Source organism: Eurytemora carolleeae, unplaced genomic scaffold (genome assembly GCF_000591075.1).
Source record: "Eurytemora carolleeae unplaced genomic scaffold, Eaff_2.0 scaffold1451, whole genome shotgun sequence".
Taxonomy (NCBI): Eukaryota; Metazoa; Arthropoda; class Copepoda; order Calanoida; family Temoridae; genus Eurytemora; species Eurytemora carolleeae.
In genome coordinates, this window is record NW_019397346.1 from 35,996 (window position 1) to 52,135 (window position 16,140).

Consider the following 16,140-nt stretch of genomic DNA (forward strand, 5'->3'; position numbering starts at 1 on the left):
GACACTTTAAATAGTCCCAAAAGGCAAATCTGAAGAAAAGCACATTTTATCTTTGACAAATAACCTTCGAAGAATCTAAAATTATCTTACCCAGATTTTCCTGACAAACTAGAATGAGAAAAAAAAACAAGAATTCAGTTTCCAGCAATTACTGGAGTTTTAAGCAATAACTGCTATATCACCTTCTTTTACATAAACCTTCTTACTTCTCAACTCTGGTGTTTCATAGATATTATACTTTCCCAGGTACTTGAATTCATGTATAGTTGCCTGTATATTACTTAATTAACTAACTACCTAATTACCTACCTAACTACCCACCTACTTAACTACCCTAATACCTACCTACCTTACTACATTACTACCTACCTACCTGCCTATCTACCTACATAATTACCTATCTACCTACATACCTACTTAGGTACTGGAATGCTAGTGCTAGACCATGCCAAAGAAACAGTAAACAAACTTGCCCAGGTAAAAAGGGATTTTTTTTTCAATTTTGAATAAAATAATATAAAACACTGCATATTATATAAAAACTGAATAATATTCTATCTAAACAATTGTAGTAAAAGTTCTTAAAATCCATTTTTTTTAAACTTTAATTTCAAAAATTTTGGGTTCTTTAAGAGGCCTGAAAGTTTTTTCATACAACACAAATGCTTTTTGCAAGTTGTGAAATAGGTTATATTAACTAGAATCGTTTTTTGTTTTTGATGTTTTGTTAATATAATATTAGAAATCTTGAGAATACAGTTTTAAAGATTATTAATCAATGCCACAAAAATATCTAGCAACTCTGTTTTGTATATTTCCTAAATAATGCTTTTTTATGGAATTTGAATCCTGCGTGATCATAAACCATGGCCATATGAGGTCCCACAAAATGTTTGGCCATTTTAACAATATCTGTAGATTGTGATTTTCCATAGAAAATTTTTGTTTTTTAGACAGATTCTCAACCTTCTTCACTTTTGACATGGTCTGTCCTTTTCTGTTTTTAACAGGTAACCATCCAATTCTGTTTGCTGGGAAGGTATCTATCCAGTTCTGTTTGCTGGGTAGTTACCCACCCAAATCTATTTGCTGGTTAGGTACCCATCTACTTATGTTTTATGGAAATGTATCCATCCAGTTCTGTTTGCTGGGAAGGTACCCATCCAGTTATGTTTGCTGGGGAAGGTACCAACCAAGTTCTGTTTATTGGAAAGGTACCCACCCAGTTCTGTTTGCTGGGAAGTTAACCATCCAGTTATGTTTGCTGGGGAAGGCACCAACCCAGTTCTGTTTGCTGGGGAAGGTATCAACCCAGTTATGTTTGCGGGGAAGGTACCCATCTAGTTCTGTTTATTGGAAAGGTACACATCCAATTCTGTTCGCTGGGAAGATACCCATTCAGTTATGTTTGCTGGGAAGGTACCAATCCAGTTATGTTTGCTGGGAAGGTACCAACTCTGTTCTATTTGCTTGGAAGGTATCCATCCAGTTCTGTTTGCTGGGAAGGTACCCATTCAGTTATGTTTGCTTGGAAGGTACTCATCCAGTTATGTTTGCTGGGAAGGTATTCATCCAGTCATGTTTGCTGGGAAGGTACCTATCCCGTTATGTTTGCTGATAAGGTATTCATCCAGTTATGTTTGCTAGGAAGGTACCTATCCTGTTATGTTTGCTGGGAAGGTACCTATCCAGTTATTTTTGCTGGGAAGGTACCTATCCAGTTATGTTTGCTGGGAAGTACTCATCTAGTTTCGTTTGCTGGGAAGGTACCTATCCTTTTATGTTTGCTGGGAAGGTACTTATCCCGTTATGTTTGCTGTTGTTTCTTTGTTTATTCATATGAAAAATATAGTTAGTTGTTCATAGACTTTTGTCTTTTATTTAGCCGTCGCTAAACCTATCCAGTTATGTTTGCTGGGAAGGTACCTATCCCGTTATGTTTGCTGGGAAGGTATTCATCCAGTTATGTTTGCTAGGAAGGTACCTATCCCGTTATGTTTGCTGGGAAGGTACCTATCCAGTTATGTTTGCTAGGAAGGTACCTATCCCGTTATGTTTGCTGGGAAGGTACCTATCCCGTTATGTTTGCTGGGAAGGTACCTATCCCGTTATGTTTGCTGGGAAGGTACCTATCCCGTTATGTTTGCTGGGAAGGTACCTATGTTGCGTACAAGTTGTCCTACTTTCCGCCGTAATGTCTGCAAGTAGTTACCTGATCAAAACTCATGTGTTATATATAAACAGTCGCCATATTAGTTATCTTGTTTCTTTGTTTATTCATATGAAAAATATAGTTAGTTGTCCATAGACTTTTGTCTTTTATTTAGCCGTCGCTAAACCTATCCAGTTATGTTTGCTGGGAAGGTACCTATCCCGTTATGTTTGCTGGGAAGGTACCTATCCCGTTATGTTTGCTGGGAAGGTAGCTATCCCGTTATGTTTGCTGGGAAGGTACCTATCCAGTTATGTTTGCTGGGAAGGTACCTATCCCGTTATGTTTGCTGGGAAGGTACCTATCCTGTTACGTTTGCTGGGAAGGTACCTATCCAGTTATGTTTGCTGGGAAGGTAGCTATCCCGTTATGTTTGCTGGGAAGGTACCTATCCAGTTATGTTTGCTTGGCAGGATCTATAAGCAAACCAATGCACAATAATCTCACTCGATGATGTAAATGGTGAACTGTCCCGTTTTCAGTTTAAAGTTGGTAAATACTTTACAACTTGTTCTTCCTGCCTTAAAGTTGGAGTTTAAAGTGAGTCAGCAACCAATAAGCAACCAATCAGCAACCAATCAGTAACCAATCAGCAAGCAATAAGCAACCAGTGGGCAACTGCTAAGCAACCAATAAACGATCAAAGGGCTATCATTAAGCAACCAATAAGCAACCAATAAGCAACCAATTAGCAACCAAAAAGCAATCAATAAGCAACCAATAGGCAACCAATATGCAATCAATAAGCAATTAATAAGCAATCAATGAGCAATTAATAAGCAATCAAGCAATCAATAAGCAACCAATAAGCAATCAATAAGCAATAAATTAGCAACCAATAAGCAGATACCAGGCACGATATGAGACCAGTGTATATGTGTTAAATGTTCCTTTGTCATTTGTAAATTTACAACCATTTTGTAAATTGATATTTCATAGGTAAATAGATTAAAAAATAAACAAGTATAAGTATATTTTGTAAACTGTTAACATGTAATTGTAAATGCATTAGTGTCTAAGTATCATCAACATTTATTTTTAAGTTGGCAAAAATAATTTGTAAATTGTAAATTGTAAATGCATATGTATCACCCATGAATTTTTTAAGTTGGCAAAAATAATTTGTAAATTGTAAATTGTAAATGCATATGTATCACCCATGATTTTTTTTAATTCGACAAAAATAATTTTTTAATTGTAAATGCATATGTATCACCCATGATTTTTTTTAAGTCGGCAAAAATAATTTGTAAATTGTAAATTGTAAATTGTAAATTGTAAATGCTTGAGTAAATTATAATTAATGCATAAGTATCAAAAATACTTATTTTTACGTTGGCAAACATAAAAGCATTTTTTATCTAATTTTTTTAGAACAAAATTGCAAATTGTATGAAAGATTTATTAGTAGTATCATAAATACACACATAATACATCTAATTATAGGTTATCTAAAAATTATAATACACAAATCTAACGGTATAATGAATAAGCAACCAATAGGGCAACCGATATCCAACCAATAAGCAACCAATAAGCAATCAAATAAACAACGAATAAGCAACCAATAAGCAACTATAACAAACTATATTTATGTACTGAGACATAAATAAAGGCATGAATATTATGAACTGCATCTTTATATTGCAGCACTCTGTACGTATCACTGTATATTTAGCTGTATTCTGTTTAACCTGTGGCCTACTCACATGGGATTGGAAAAAGAAAAGAAGATTTTTCCCTCATCATTCGTCTAATAGAAATTCAGGTATTCTTGTTAACCCTAACATGCTACTCATGTTCTCTCCTCTGCCCCAAATACCTTTCTCATGTAAACATCTATACGGTTAAGGCATGAGTGAATTTATCATATCTAAAAAACAAATGTGTTTAAACCCAGTAACTGTTTAGAAACTCAGCCATCTTGTGTCAACAACCCAATCATCAAAAACCAAACCAAACCAAAGAATAAAAATGGCGCCAAACCCTTTTGGAGAAGAAATCAAAAATTTCTGAAGGCAGAGAAAATAGAACCAAAGAATATAAGCAGGTGGATTATTAAAATTTAATTAAACTTAATAATTATTTATTCTATAATCAATAATAAATTCCACTTTTGTCTCAGTATTGAACTAAAACCGATCCAACGAAATTCAGCTCCCGCCAGATATCTTCCAAGATCTCCTCCTTCTCCTTGTAGACCTAATTCTCCTCCTCCCTCTCCTCCTTCTGGCCTGGTTCAACTCAAATTAAACTCAGGGCTTCAAGCCCCGCGTCAGCCGCCCCGTTTAGACTAAAATCTATATCCAGCAGTGTGTCTAGTCCGACTAGATTAAAAGGAAACGAGTATTCTAGTCGAAACTTGTCAAATCAAAAAAGTAAACAATGGAGAACAGTGGAAACTGAAAAGGCAGAAAAATAAATAAGAATCTTTAAAAAAAACTCAATTATTAAATTCAAAAATAATCTTCACAATTAGTTGATAAAAAGTTACAAACAAAACCTAAATTGTTGAGTGGGTTTATTGGTTTTAGAACATATAAATGATATTTGAGAACTGGAGGTAAGGGACTGTAAGCGTAATTTCAACTGACCCTCCATGCGAAGGTGGCAATGTCTGATTCACAACAGTACTGATTTATTTGTGGAATTTCTTTACAAAAGTAACTTGCGAATTTCTACTGCAGATAAACAAAGGAATTTTAGAATTAAACAATTTTAAATCTAGAAAAACGACCACATGGCATATAATGATCAGATAAAGGTGTCAAGGGTACTGTTGTGATTCGGGTATTGCTGTCTTTACAGTGTCTCTTGAATTACAGCCAATTCAAGATTCAAGAACTTATTGCGAAGGTAATTTTTGCCACAAACTCTGATTTTGGAATCGGGATATCTTTGCAACCCGATATCATAGACCTGGGATATTTTAAACTATAAATTCTGACAGATCAAAAAAAGAAAACTTATCGAAGGTTTATACCATTAGGTTTCAAAGATAAAGTTTGAGTTTGTGGCAAATACTCAATTCCTTTATCGAGTAGCATTTTTTAATCTGACCGAACCCTTTGACAGGTTTTGGACACAAGCAAACAGACAGACAAGTAAAATTGTTGTATTCCCAGGATGGAGAATTAGAAATATTTTTGCCAAGAGATAAAATATACCTTCTTCTGCTATACAGGTATTATATTTTCCATTTCAAAATACAGGGGGACCCAGAAAACTATGGAATAGGAAGACGACATTAAGGCAATAATTAAGTGTATTTTTATGTTGTTATCAGGCAAATAGTTTTGCTACTAACTTATTAAATCATTTATTAAGTGAAATGGGTCTGTTTACACTACACCTTTTCTGTGTCTCATGTTCATTGGACTATTCAAAGTTAAAACTTGAGTCTAAAAGTAGTTTTCCAGAGTTTTATGGTTCTCAATGTACCATAATAGGAGTACAACTTTTGCGCAATATCAGGCAAAAATAATCTACCATTTAACTTTAAAAGATTACGATTGTCGTCGTATATATTAATACAATGAAGACAACTTTCAATTTCAATTTTTATTTCTAGCAAGCTTTCAAACAGCATGGATACGCATAATCATGGAAACAAGGAGAAGCTGTCAATTAACAGCTTCTCTTTGTTTGCTTGTGGTTATAAGCTTGTATTTTGAAAAAATATTGTCAGACACCAAAACTTTAAAATAAAAGTCGTTATCGCTATATTGATATAATCGCCGACCACAGTATAACTCTAAGGTTATATTAATTATTTATACCCATAAAACTGTGGAATAGAAAGACGAATGTTAGACCCATTATGATATTAAATAGTCCATTGAAGATGAAACATAGCAATTGCGCATTTTCAACCTTTTTGTAGAACTATTTTCTTTATAAAGCCATTAAATACTCAATAAACTGATTAAATGTCGTTTCATTAGTTTCACGGGTTTCAGCGCATAAAATCTACCAATTTTATTTTCAGATCCGAAGTGGTTCAAATTCTCCTGGGGTGAGAGAGTACAATCCACAACCTTTAAGAAGAGCTCCTAAACCCTTTATCGTCCAAAAGCCTGGTTTAACAGAACCGAAAAAATCCCCACAAAAGTCTTCAAGTCTTACAAATCAAGCATCACAACCCCACTCAAAGCTAAAAACTCTTCAATAACAACAAAGTTCACCAAATGTCGGTCAAAAGACATTTCAGGACTCCGGAAAAGGCATTGATACAAATTCTCCACCATTTCCAAGAAAGCTTCCAAAATGGCCGCCGATCAAAGACGACATTTCAGAAGACACGCGGAAATATCGCAGTGTCCCATCTAACTCATCAACTACTTCGAACATTTTAAAAACTCACTTCAACGAGAGGAACAGCTCTGTGGCTAAAGAAACTCTAAAAATGAAGACGACAAATAGTATTTATGATCTTACACCTTGCAGGCCCGCCCTCCGCCCTCCTTTATGAAATATTGTTTTAAGAAATAAAATAAAAAACACTTTTGACGCAATCAGATTTTACTTTAAAAAAAACTTTTTTATCATCATTGTCTAGATAATTACTGTTTTCTTCTGATTGGTTAAAGAATATAAATAATATAACTGTTTATTTAGAGAGAATACTTTTCACAGCATGAAGTGTACAGTGGAACCCACAAATTGTGGAAGACGATATTTAGAAAATCTGTAATAAATGTTAATGAATCAAGACAGTCCTTATTCCACAGTTTTATGAGTCCCACTGTATCTTGTACACAATGTACATTGTTTATTTGTCTGGACTCAACCCACAGCACACTGCTCGGCTTAGTTTAGTTCGCCTGAAATAATTTTATTTGAAGGGACATAAATTAAAAACAGTATCTCAACAACTTATTTAAAGGGAGTGACCGGCTATGTAAGGTAGTTGAACTGAGTATGCAGTGTTGTGGAAAACTTCTTTCGGATTCGGGGGTGGATACGCTTTCAGAATTAGTTTTTTAAAAATTATTAAGTAACGACGACCTAAAATGTAAAAAAAAGTTCTGCAATAAACAACAGACGTCATGTATAGGAACATGTTGAGAAAATAATAATTAATCTTATCATCGAAAGTAAGTAATCTTATTCAATTACTAGTTTCTATTTTCTCATTATTCCGGTTTCTCATTATACACAAAGATTTTCGCAGATTTTCTAGAATTATTATTGAGAAGACGACATTTGAAGAATTTAAAGAAATCTGCGAATAAATTTAAAGAAAATAAGATATTCAATATAATAATAAAAACGAAATAATCGCTTTTAGCATTGATTTATTGACAAATTTCTTTAGAAAAATATGTTCTTAACCATCTAATTAGGTTACTGTATACTTTTTAATTTCTTTTTCAATGTCTTTATTTAATAATTTAAAAAAAAAACTTATTCTGTAAACGTATCCACCCGCACAGTAGGAGTTTTGAACGTCGAATTTGAGCTCAAACTCAAGAGTTGCATATCTTTAAAAGGTTTTATATGTCTCAAATGAATCCGAAAGAAGTTTTCCATAACACTGCATACTCAGTTTAACTACCTTACATAGCCGGTCACTCCCTTTAACTCAACTCATTAAAAAAATTATTTGTAGCCGTGGATTAGTACAACAAAAACTCTAACGAGAGTTGTCCCATAATTACAAATATAAAAATATGATTTAAAGGTTGCAAGCTCTCCAGCAAAAATCGATAAGAATTTTGCTAATTACTTCTTTGATCTATAAAGGTAAAAACAAGTGTTTTACATTCTAAAATGTACATGTTTAAGGCTACAAAAAGACAGAAGAAAGTTAGAGAAGTACAAATAAAAGCCTTAGTAGTTGCGACTCTTCAAAGTCGGTCCTGTCTTAAAAACTGATGGAACTTTTAATATGTGATACTTAAACAAAAATGGTTGAACTGTTGTGAAATATTAAGGAATTATTGAACATTGAATATAGTACATTGAGACATTAAACATTTTCTCTTTGAAACATTGATTATTTTCAATTGTGGTTCCTCTATTGAATGACTTGAGCGATTCACTTCAGAAACAATGGAAGAAATTGTCGAAATTAAAAACTTTTCACCCTACAGAGTGTCTCAATAAACTTTAAATTGCAGATAATTGATGAAATAAGTGTAAATCAAATACAAATTTTGCGTCTTGTGCGCTTTTCAAAAGGCGGTCTGCCTGTTTTGTATCTTTCAAATTAACTGAGAAATTAAAGATTAAAAAAATTATTGTTTTTTTAATTTTGAACAGATATTTCAATACTTTCGTCATTACTGAATGTGCAAAATTTGTATAGTTTTAGACGTTTATATCTTTAATTTGGATACTTAACTTGTAATCACGTAATAATGCCGCGTTAAACAAAGATGAAATAGAAGTCGTCACTTATACGTTTCATGTTTATTGGGACACCCTGTAGCAAAACAACAAAAAATGTTTCTAAGAATTCTACCTGTCTGGACAGGTACAGGTTGACCCCTCAATAACTCCGAGCTGGCGCATCCCGTACGGAAAGATGCAGAAGCATCGGGTCAGGATGCTGCAATAATAGTTAACGATGTATTCTCCTGAAAATACCCCCCCCAACACCATCTTCTACTAATGTTTTTTTTGAAGTGTTGGGGTAAATTAAGAAGAACTATATAAAGGTATTAGAGGGTTATCCACAAAGATTATGGTTTTATAACAACCTTCATGATTGAGAATGCTAGGTATATGGATCAGAAGGTTAGGTTTAGGTTTTATTATCTTGTATTTTTCTGTAGTCGCTTTTAAGGACAGAAAGAATTATAATGTATATATGCAGGGTTACCTACAGAGTATGTGACTTTAAAAACGATCTTAAAGTGACAATCTGAAGGTTGAATACATTCTTTGGCATTCAAATGATTTGTAAGTCGAATAAGATTAAATGTGTACAGCTGAAGAGAACCATTTATGTAAGAAAAAGAATAAATATATGAATTTCTGTAGGTAATAATCAACTATATATATTGATTCAAAGACACAGCAAAACCGTAATGCCGTTTCTATGAACTTTCTTTTCAAAAATTGCAGTCGGATTTCTGTAAATAAAGATATGGGGGGAGGTTCATAAAATGTCCCAGATATTAAATGTCACGTCCCATTACCCCTAACAAGCTTGTATCCAAGATTAGATGCTCTGGATGCGCTCCAAATGGAAGATGTCGTCTTCGTTTACAGCTGACAAGTGGAAAAATCCTTCCCCCTCCCACCAACAACGTTGTCACTTAATCCTACGCCAATAATCAGTGACGTCATTTGAAGAATTTGAGTGCCCATTGCTGAAGACAACATTTCCCGTACATTAGAGTGCATCAAGACTCTATCCAGTATCATAGCCTTAATAAACTCGCCTGTGTACATTGTACCTGTTATTTCCGCAGCGTACAGTTGACTTTAAAGACCGCTTAGTTGTTTGTACAGGGTGGGTTGCCGTACAGTACACCAGTTCAGCTGTTTGTAAATAAACAAACCATACATCATGCAATTAGAACTAAGGAGATTTGGAGATTTTAATGTGACGTATTAGGACAGCTTTGCACGATATCTATTTTTTTAATAAAGTTAATATGTTGAAAATGATATGTACAGGGTGTTCCAATAAACATGGAACGCAACGGGATGACCGTTCTTCTACTCAGAACGGAACAAGAACGGAACAATCTAGCTGAAGGCCCTCATTCTAGAACGGAAAGAAACGATTTTTAAAAAGTCGAAACTTGCCCAGCCCTAAGTGTAAACCGAATGTCTTCCGTTCAAAAATGACATAAACATTCCGAGTTCTCTCCGAGATTATAAAAAATTATTTGTATACTTACCCTGCAATTGTGGAACTACCTATAGAGTATCAACTTTTACATGATTATTTTTTGGTAAATAATTCGGAAAAAGTTTCGATAAAAAAATTATTTTTTTGGAAATGTAAAATTCCTTTGTTTGAAATCCATCTACGTTCTTACAGCAGGTTATTCTAAAATAGTTCATTTATTCATTTATTAATTTGTTCATTTATTCATTTATTCATATTATTTATTTATTCATTCTTTCCTTTATTTATTTATTAATTTATTCATTTATTCACCTATTCATTTATTCATTTATCCATTTATTCATTTATTCATTTTTTCATTTATTCATTTATTCACCTATTCAATTATTCATTTATTCATTTATTCATTTATTCATTTATTCATTTATTCATTTATTCATTTATTCATTTATTCATTTATTCACCTATTCAATTATTCATTTATTCATTTATTCATTTATTCATTTATTCATTTATTCATTTATCATTTATTCATTTATCAATTTATTCATTCTTTCATTTATTCATTTATTCATTTATTCATTTATTCATTTATTCATTTATTCATTAATTCATTTATTCATTTATTCATTTATTCATTTATTCGTATATTCATTTATTCATTTATTCACTTATTCATTTATTAATTTATTCATTTATTCATTTATTCATTATTTACCTTGTGACAACATTTTTTCCTACTTGTCCGCAATGACATTCATCAAATGTGGTTTCTCCTTTGTAATATTTACATAAATAGTGCAGTACGTTATAATACTCATATAATGGTGTAGTACGGTACAGTAAAATTGTACAGATGAAAGGAACTGTAGACAAAATTACAAGTGACTTCTTTATTTAAAAGCGACATATATCATTACAACATTACCCCATAAACCTTGATCAGAGTTACCATGAGGGAGATAACGTCGTTTTTATCGTGAAACGTGTTAAATTCTGACAATTTCCCCTCATGTTGTCTGCAGCATTAATCCCAAAGTTTGAAAAGTTTTAATTTCTTGTAAAATCCACAAGCCAATTTTATTAAGAACCACAATTGAAATAATAAATTTTCATTAAATGCATGGATATCCAAATTATGCTAATTTTTTTGTGAGCGGACATGTCACTTTATAAAAGAAGGGTCACTTGAATTTACGTAAACAGTCCCTTTAAGTTGAGATTACGTAAACAGTCCCTTTAAGTTATGAATTCAACAAAATTACAATGTTATTTGTAATCTATATTTTTTCTTATTGTTCTAATGTTCTATACCTGTTGTTTTATATATAGTCCGTCCTGAAAAAAACAAGATTGCAATTGTAATTTCACGCCAAAATGTCAATTCCCGATTCACAACGATACCCTTAAAACCTTTATCTGATCAATAATGTGGAAGATATTGTTGTTTTCCTAACTCAAAAGTGTTTAATTCTGATATTCTTCATTTCTTCTTATAAGGAATAAATGCTTACTTTTGCTGAGAAACAGTAGATGAAAGTAAACAGTTGAAAGATATAAAAACATGGATTTCTAATTTATACTTGATAAAACAAGCTTAAAGGGTAAATCGGATATTCCCATCTTTTGCATGAAGGTTAACTTGAAATTACGCTTACAGTCCCTTTAATACATAAATATCAAGCGAAGAGGCTGAGTTGACATATTTATACAATTATAAACATTTAGCATTAACAATTTCGTTAATTTCAAAATTTACTGATTTCATTTTTTTTTTGCTTTAATAATGTGCTTAGCAAAAAAATCAAGTCAAAATCAATTTTAAATCTCACTAAATGTCCACGCTTAATGGATGTAACGACAGAGTTTATACTTTGAAATATCTAAGGTCTACGATATTGGGTTGCAAAGATATGTGGGAAAATCAGATTTTTAAATTTCACAAACTGGCTTCCCTCCCTGTATTAACTATTTATGAAAATAGAATTCTATTTGCCTGTTTCTAAAAATAAATAAAAATATTACCTTGTTTGTTTTTCTTCAGACAATAGCAGTTGTACAGTATATTTCGGTCCGCAGGACAGCTTAGTTGTACATTTAGTCCTCTATACGTTGTACTATCCTATACATGTACATATGCAATAATAGTTGGTTTCTATATCAAGTTCATTTTACAATATATTCCGGGCTGACAGCTTAGTTGTATACATTTAGTTCTCTATAGGTTGTACTATCCTAAACATATGTAATTATTTGTTTTCTAAATCATGTTGTACAGTATATTTCTATCCACAGAACAGCTTAGTTGTATATTTAGTCCTCTATAAGTTGTACCAACTTTACTTGTACAACATTTGTAATCAGTTTGCTTCTATATCATGTACATTGTACGGTATATTCAAACCTGTAGTCTGTAGTTCTATCTATCCTCTATTGAAGAATAATGTATATTCTTAGTTGTATGTACAGTAGATAGTAAACTATTAGCATTTATTTTGTATCATGGATAATTAATATTGTACATTAATGTACATTGTACATAGTGTACAACAGTACAATTGGCATCTTATAGGTTGCATTATCCTATAAATAATGTACATAGTTATGGAATGTACAGGCTTACTCAAAAAGAATGAAACTTCAGAGACGACTGTACTGTAAACTTGTTTCATAATTTGCCAATTCATTCATACATATTTGCTAGATTTTAGGTCGTCATTAAAAGTTCATCCTTTGTGGGTAACCGTGTAACAGAAAACTTACTGAAAGGGTTTCTTAAGATTAAAATAATTCAATAAAATCGAATATATACCTCACAATTGATTTCCAATTGGGACAGAACAGCTGATATTTCTGGTTACATTATAAAATACAACATTTAAAAAAACCTCCACATTTTATGAGAAATAACAAAATTAATGAGCTTGGAATACCAAGTAATAAAAGTAAATGTTTTCTTAGAAAATGTTGTATTTAATACCATGTGATAAATCTTCAGTTCCTGATAAAAATATTGTTTTCATAAATTTTTTAAAATTATTGAAAAAAATGTTAACAGTGTCTTGTCTTGTCTTGTCTTGTCTTGTCTTGTCTTGTCTTTTCTTGTCTTGTCTTGTCTTTTCTTTTCTTGTCTTGTCTTTTCTTTTCTTGTCTTGTCTTTTCTTTTCTTGTCTTGTCTTGTCTTGCCTTGTCCGTGTTTACCTCCGTCTATCTTTAAAAAGTTCTTGAAAAGATTGTGATTAATAAGATGCTTGATTGATTGATTGTTAAACTGTGGTGGCTGAACCCAATGCCGCGCTAGTTTCTCTTCACTGCTGCGCAAAAAATACATAATTAAGTTTGTATACAATTATAGACGACCTGGGCAATTGGCATTTGCCTCGAAAAAATTGTTATTTCAATTTTGAAAGAGTTTTCAATGAGAAAATGGCTTAAATATTCAAAACATGTTTTTTAAAAGTTAAAGGACTATGTTGTAATTTCAACTGACTTTTCATTTAAAAAAAGGGAAATGACCGATTTACAGTCCATCCGTTCTATTGCCCATCCGCTATACTGCAAATCTGACCTACGACATCTGTTTATTTTGTATTATTTGTATTAGATTTGGAGCATTTCTGGGCTAAGCGCTGCAGCTCGGACAGGCTAGGGGGCCGAAAGCCGCGGCTAGGACAGGCTAGAGTGCCGGGCGCTGTGGCCAGAAGTCCATCTAGCAGCTGTAAAACCACGTGCTAGTAGGTCAAATGGGCAGTAGGACGAATGGGCGCAGGTCCAGAAATACACCATCCAATTTGCCCTTTAATTTATTATCTGATAAGTAATATGGAAGATATCTTCTTATTTCAAGATTGAAAAATCTGTGATTTTGACAACTTCCTCCGTATGTTCCTCCGTAAAGCAGAAATACGCAAGTCACTTTAAAGAAAAAACAATCAATTTTCAAAGAGAAGATCAGTAAAAATGTACTGACGGGAATCGGACATATCATTTATAAATGAACAGTCAATTTAAATTGCAGTCATTTTACAGGTCTCAAGGACACCATAGTTTTATAAGTAAATATTTCCATTTACTGACAGCGCTGATTGAAGGATTCATAACTCTGATTGGATAATGAGACAGATAGAAAGATTATAGATGTTACCGCCATACTATTTCTATTGGTTCAAAATAGACAACAAACACATGACTGAACCCTGATTGGATCAGGCGCTAATGGACTAGGCATACAGGAGTGAGGATCTTTGTTAATAAACTTTTGAAGGATGGATAATTAGCTATAATAACATTATAATATTTAAATATTTTATCAAAATTTAATCTACTTAGAATTCCCGTTATTTTTCCAGAATATTTTGAAAACCACTGTATCGGTTACGTCGGTTATATTTCTTACGTCGGTTATATAACTTCAAGACTACATAGTTAAAATAATATGCAGCCACACCAACGAAGAACCATCAATGTACTTCGTTGGTAGAGCTCTCAATCTGTATGTTTTTACATAGTGTATGTAGCCTCGATACCAACTTTTCCTTAAAAATGTAAAATGTATACGCAAACTGATTCTACATAACTTGCTCAAATTATATATAAACGATTTGGTTGTAAAATATTTTTATTCAATCCACCTAAACCTGTCTCGTCAACAACCCATTTTATGCATTTAATGTTCCACCACTTCATTGGTACAATTCTCAATTCGTATGTTTTGCATAATCTAAGTAGCATTGATACCAAATTTTTATTTAAAAATGTATCCGTAAATTAACTCCTATATAATTCTCACAAAATATATGTAAACGAGTTTGATGTAAAACTGTCTTATTTAATCCATGTAAATTTTTTTGTACAATTTAAATAATCTCGATACGGAGATAATAAATATCTAGATCTCAAAAAAGAAGACAAACATGTTTAAGGTTTTTTTAATTTAAAAATGTTTTATTCAAGACAATTGTGATCGGCTTCTTCAAAATTGAAAGAGATTTATTGACTTTAAACCTTCAGCTTTAAACATTTAATGATCAGTTTCATTTCTAAAGTTTGAATATGAATATGTATGATTTCCTTAACGTGAAAGCATGTGAGCTGGATATTATAAAGATGAGTAGAAATTCTTGAGTCATATTTTTTTCTGAAAGAATATCAAATATCAAATATCAAATCTAAGCAGCGAAAATATTGTTCAGGGAACGAAAAAGTGAACGAAAATTTTCGCGAATTTCTCGAAAATTTTCGACCTTTTGTTATAAATCTTTTTTTCATCGCAAAAGCAAAAATTTTTAACAACCTATTTTCGCGAAATTTTAAACTTTTCCCCTTTTTATTTGCCAAATTATTGAATATAACATTCACGAACTATTTTCAAGATAAAAAAGCCAACTTTAAACTTTCAGATCTTCATCTTCCTATTGCCCCCCCCCCTATGATTTTGCCCTTACGAGCTGAGATAGGGGAGTGTGATACATGACCTCTAACTTTGATAGTTATGGGGTGCAAGAGAGGATTTTAAATAAGTTTAAGAAAAATGTTTATGATAATTATTTTTTATTTTGAAAAATATGAACATATGACACATATTATTACATTTCTCAAGGGCTTTTCAAATCTATAAAGTTTTGGTCTGTAGCTTAATCAATAAAAAAGTTATTAAGTATTTCTGATTTTTTTTAAACACAGACTCCCCACTTGACTGTCCTCCACCTTACCCTATCCTTTATTTTGTAAACAACGACCTCCTCTATTAAGAAAGTATTCTCCTGGGATTAATTGCTATGTAATTTACCTTATCTATTAAATAACATGAAAATGTGCGACACATTTACCCTTGGGGGGCCTCACCAGAAACTCCGTCCGAAATCCAACAATTTTCTGGACGAAAAAAAGAATCAATTTTACCGAACGAAAATTGAACAAAAATTTCGCAAAAATGGACGAAATTTTCGTGAAAATGAGGTCGAAAACTTTGTCGAAAGTATATCAAAATTCTTTCATTTTCACGAATTTCGTTCAACTAAAATTTCGTTGGAAACCCTATCAGTGTAACCCTTGGGTTTAAAAAAATGTCAAATCCGTTTTAATTTTTTTGAGGGAACCTATTACAACATAGGCTAAAAAA

The 16,140-nt window shown here is 32.3% G+C and overlaps 2 protein-coding genes and 1 long non-coding RNA gene across 4 annotated transcripts; 2 read left to right on the top strand and 1 right to left on the bottom strand.

Moving 5' to 3' along the window:
• Positions 1-407: 407 nt before the first annotated feature.
• LOC111713663 (uncharacterized) lies at positions 408-4,622 on the top strand. The gene is made up of 5 exons (XM_023488588.1): positions 408-477; positions 954-1,010; positions 3,891-3,980; positions 4,124-4,262; positions 4,338-4,622. Exons 2-5 carry the CDS (start codon positions 983-985, stop codon positions 4,507-4,509), a joined length of 429 nt encoding a protein of 142 aa, XP_023344356.1. The 5' UTR covers positions 408-477; positions 954-982; the 3' UTR covers positions 4,510-4,622.
• A 712-nt stretch (positions 4,623-5,334) lies between these two features.
• Positions 5,335-6,714, top strand: LOC111713664 (uncharacterized). Its single transcript, XR_002767764.1, has 2 exons — positions 5,335-5,396; positions 6,201-6,714. It is a non-coding gene; the product is annotated as an uncharacterized LOC111713664 (long non-coding RNA).
• Positions 6,715-6,807: 93 nt separating this feature from the next.
• LOC111713662 (uncharacterized) lies at positions 6,808-15,152 on the bottom strand. 2 transcript variants are annotated; one of them, XM_023488587.1, is made up of 12 exons: positions 15,090-15,152; positions 13,221-13,330; positions 13,000-13,020; positions 12,832-12,872; positions 12,045-12,141; positions 11,334-11,357; positions 10,738-10,795; positions 10,181-10,220; positions 10,069-10,087; positions 9,619-9,703; positions 8,679-8,765; positions 6,808-7,035 (listed from the first exon to the last, which is right to left on the bottom strand). In XM_023488587.1, exons 1-12 carry the CDS (start codon positions 15,146-15,148, stop codon positions 6,984-6,986), a joined length of 693 nt encoding a protein of 230 aa, XP_023344355.1. In that variant the 5' UTR covers positions 15,149-15,152; the 3' UTR covers positions 6,808-6,983. The 2 variants fall into 2 exon arrangements, with proteins under 2 accessions (XP_023344355.1, XP_023344354.1); XM_023488586.1 differs by having other exon boundaries at positions 13,221-13,333.
• Between the last annotated feature and the right edge of the window lie 988 nt (positions 15,153-16,140).

Excerpts from the sequence above, each read along its gene's own strand:
- LOC111713663 (XM_023488588.1), top strand. The coding sequence starts at position 983 with ATGGTCTGTCCTTTTCTGTTTTTAACAG. Across the intron at positions 1,011-3,890 it reads TCCTTTTCTGTTTTTAACAG|CTGTATTCTGTTTAACCTGT; the intron begins GTAACCATCCAA and ends CTGTATATTTAG. Across the intron at positions 3,981-4,123 it reads TTCGTCTAATAGAAATTCAG|AAACTCAGCCATCTTGTGTC; the intron begins GTATTCTTGTTA and ends GTAACTGTTTAG.
- LOC111713662 (XM_023488586.1), bottom strand. The coding sequence starts at position 15,148 with ATGACTCAAGAATTTCTACTCATCTTTATAATATCCAGCTCACATGCT. Across the intron at positions 12,873-12,999 it reads AACTGAAGATTTATCACATG|AAATATCAGCTGTTCTGTCC; the intron begins GTATTAAATACA and ends TAATGTAACCAG. Across the intron at positions 10,221-10,737 it reads GGAAAAAATGTTGTCACAAG|AATAACCTGCTGTAAGAACG; the intron begins GTAAATAATGAA and ends GAACTATTTTAG.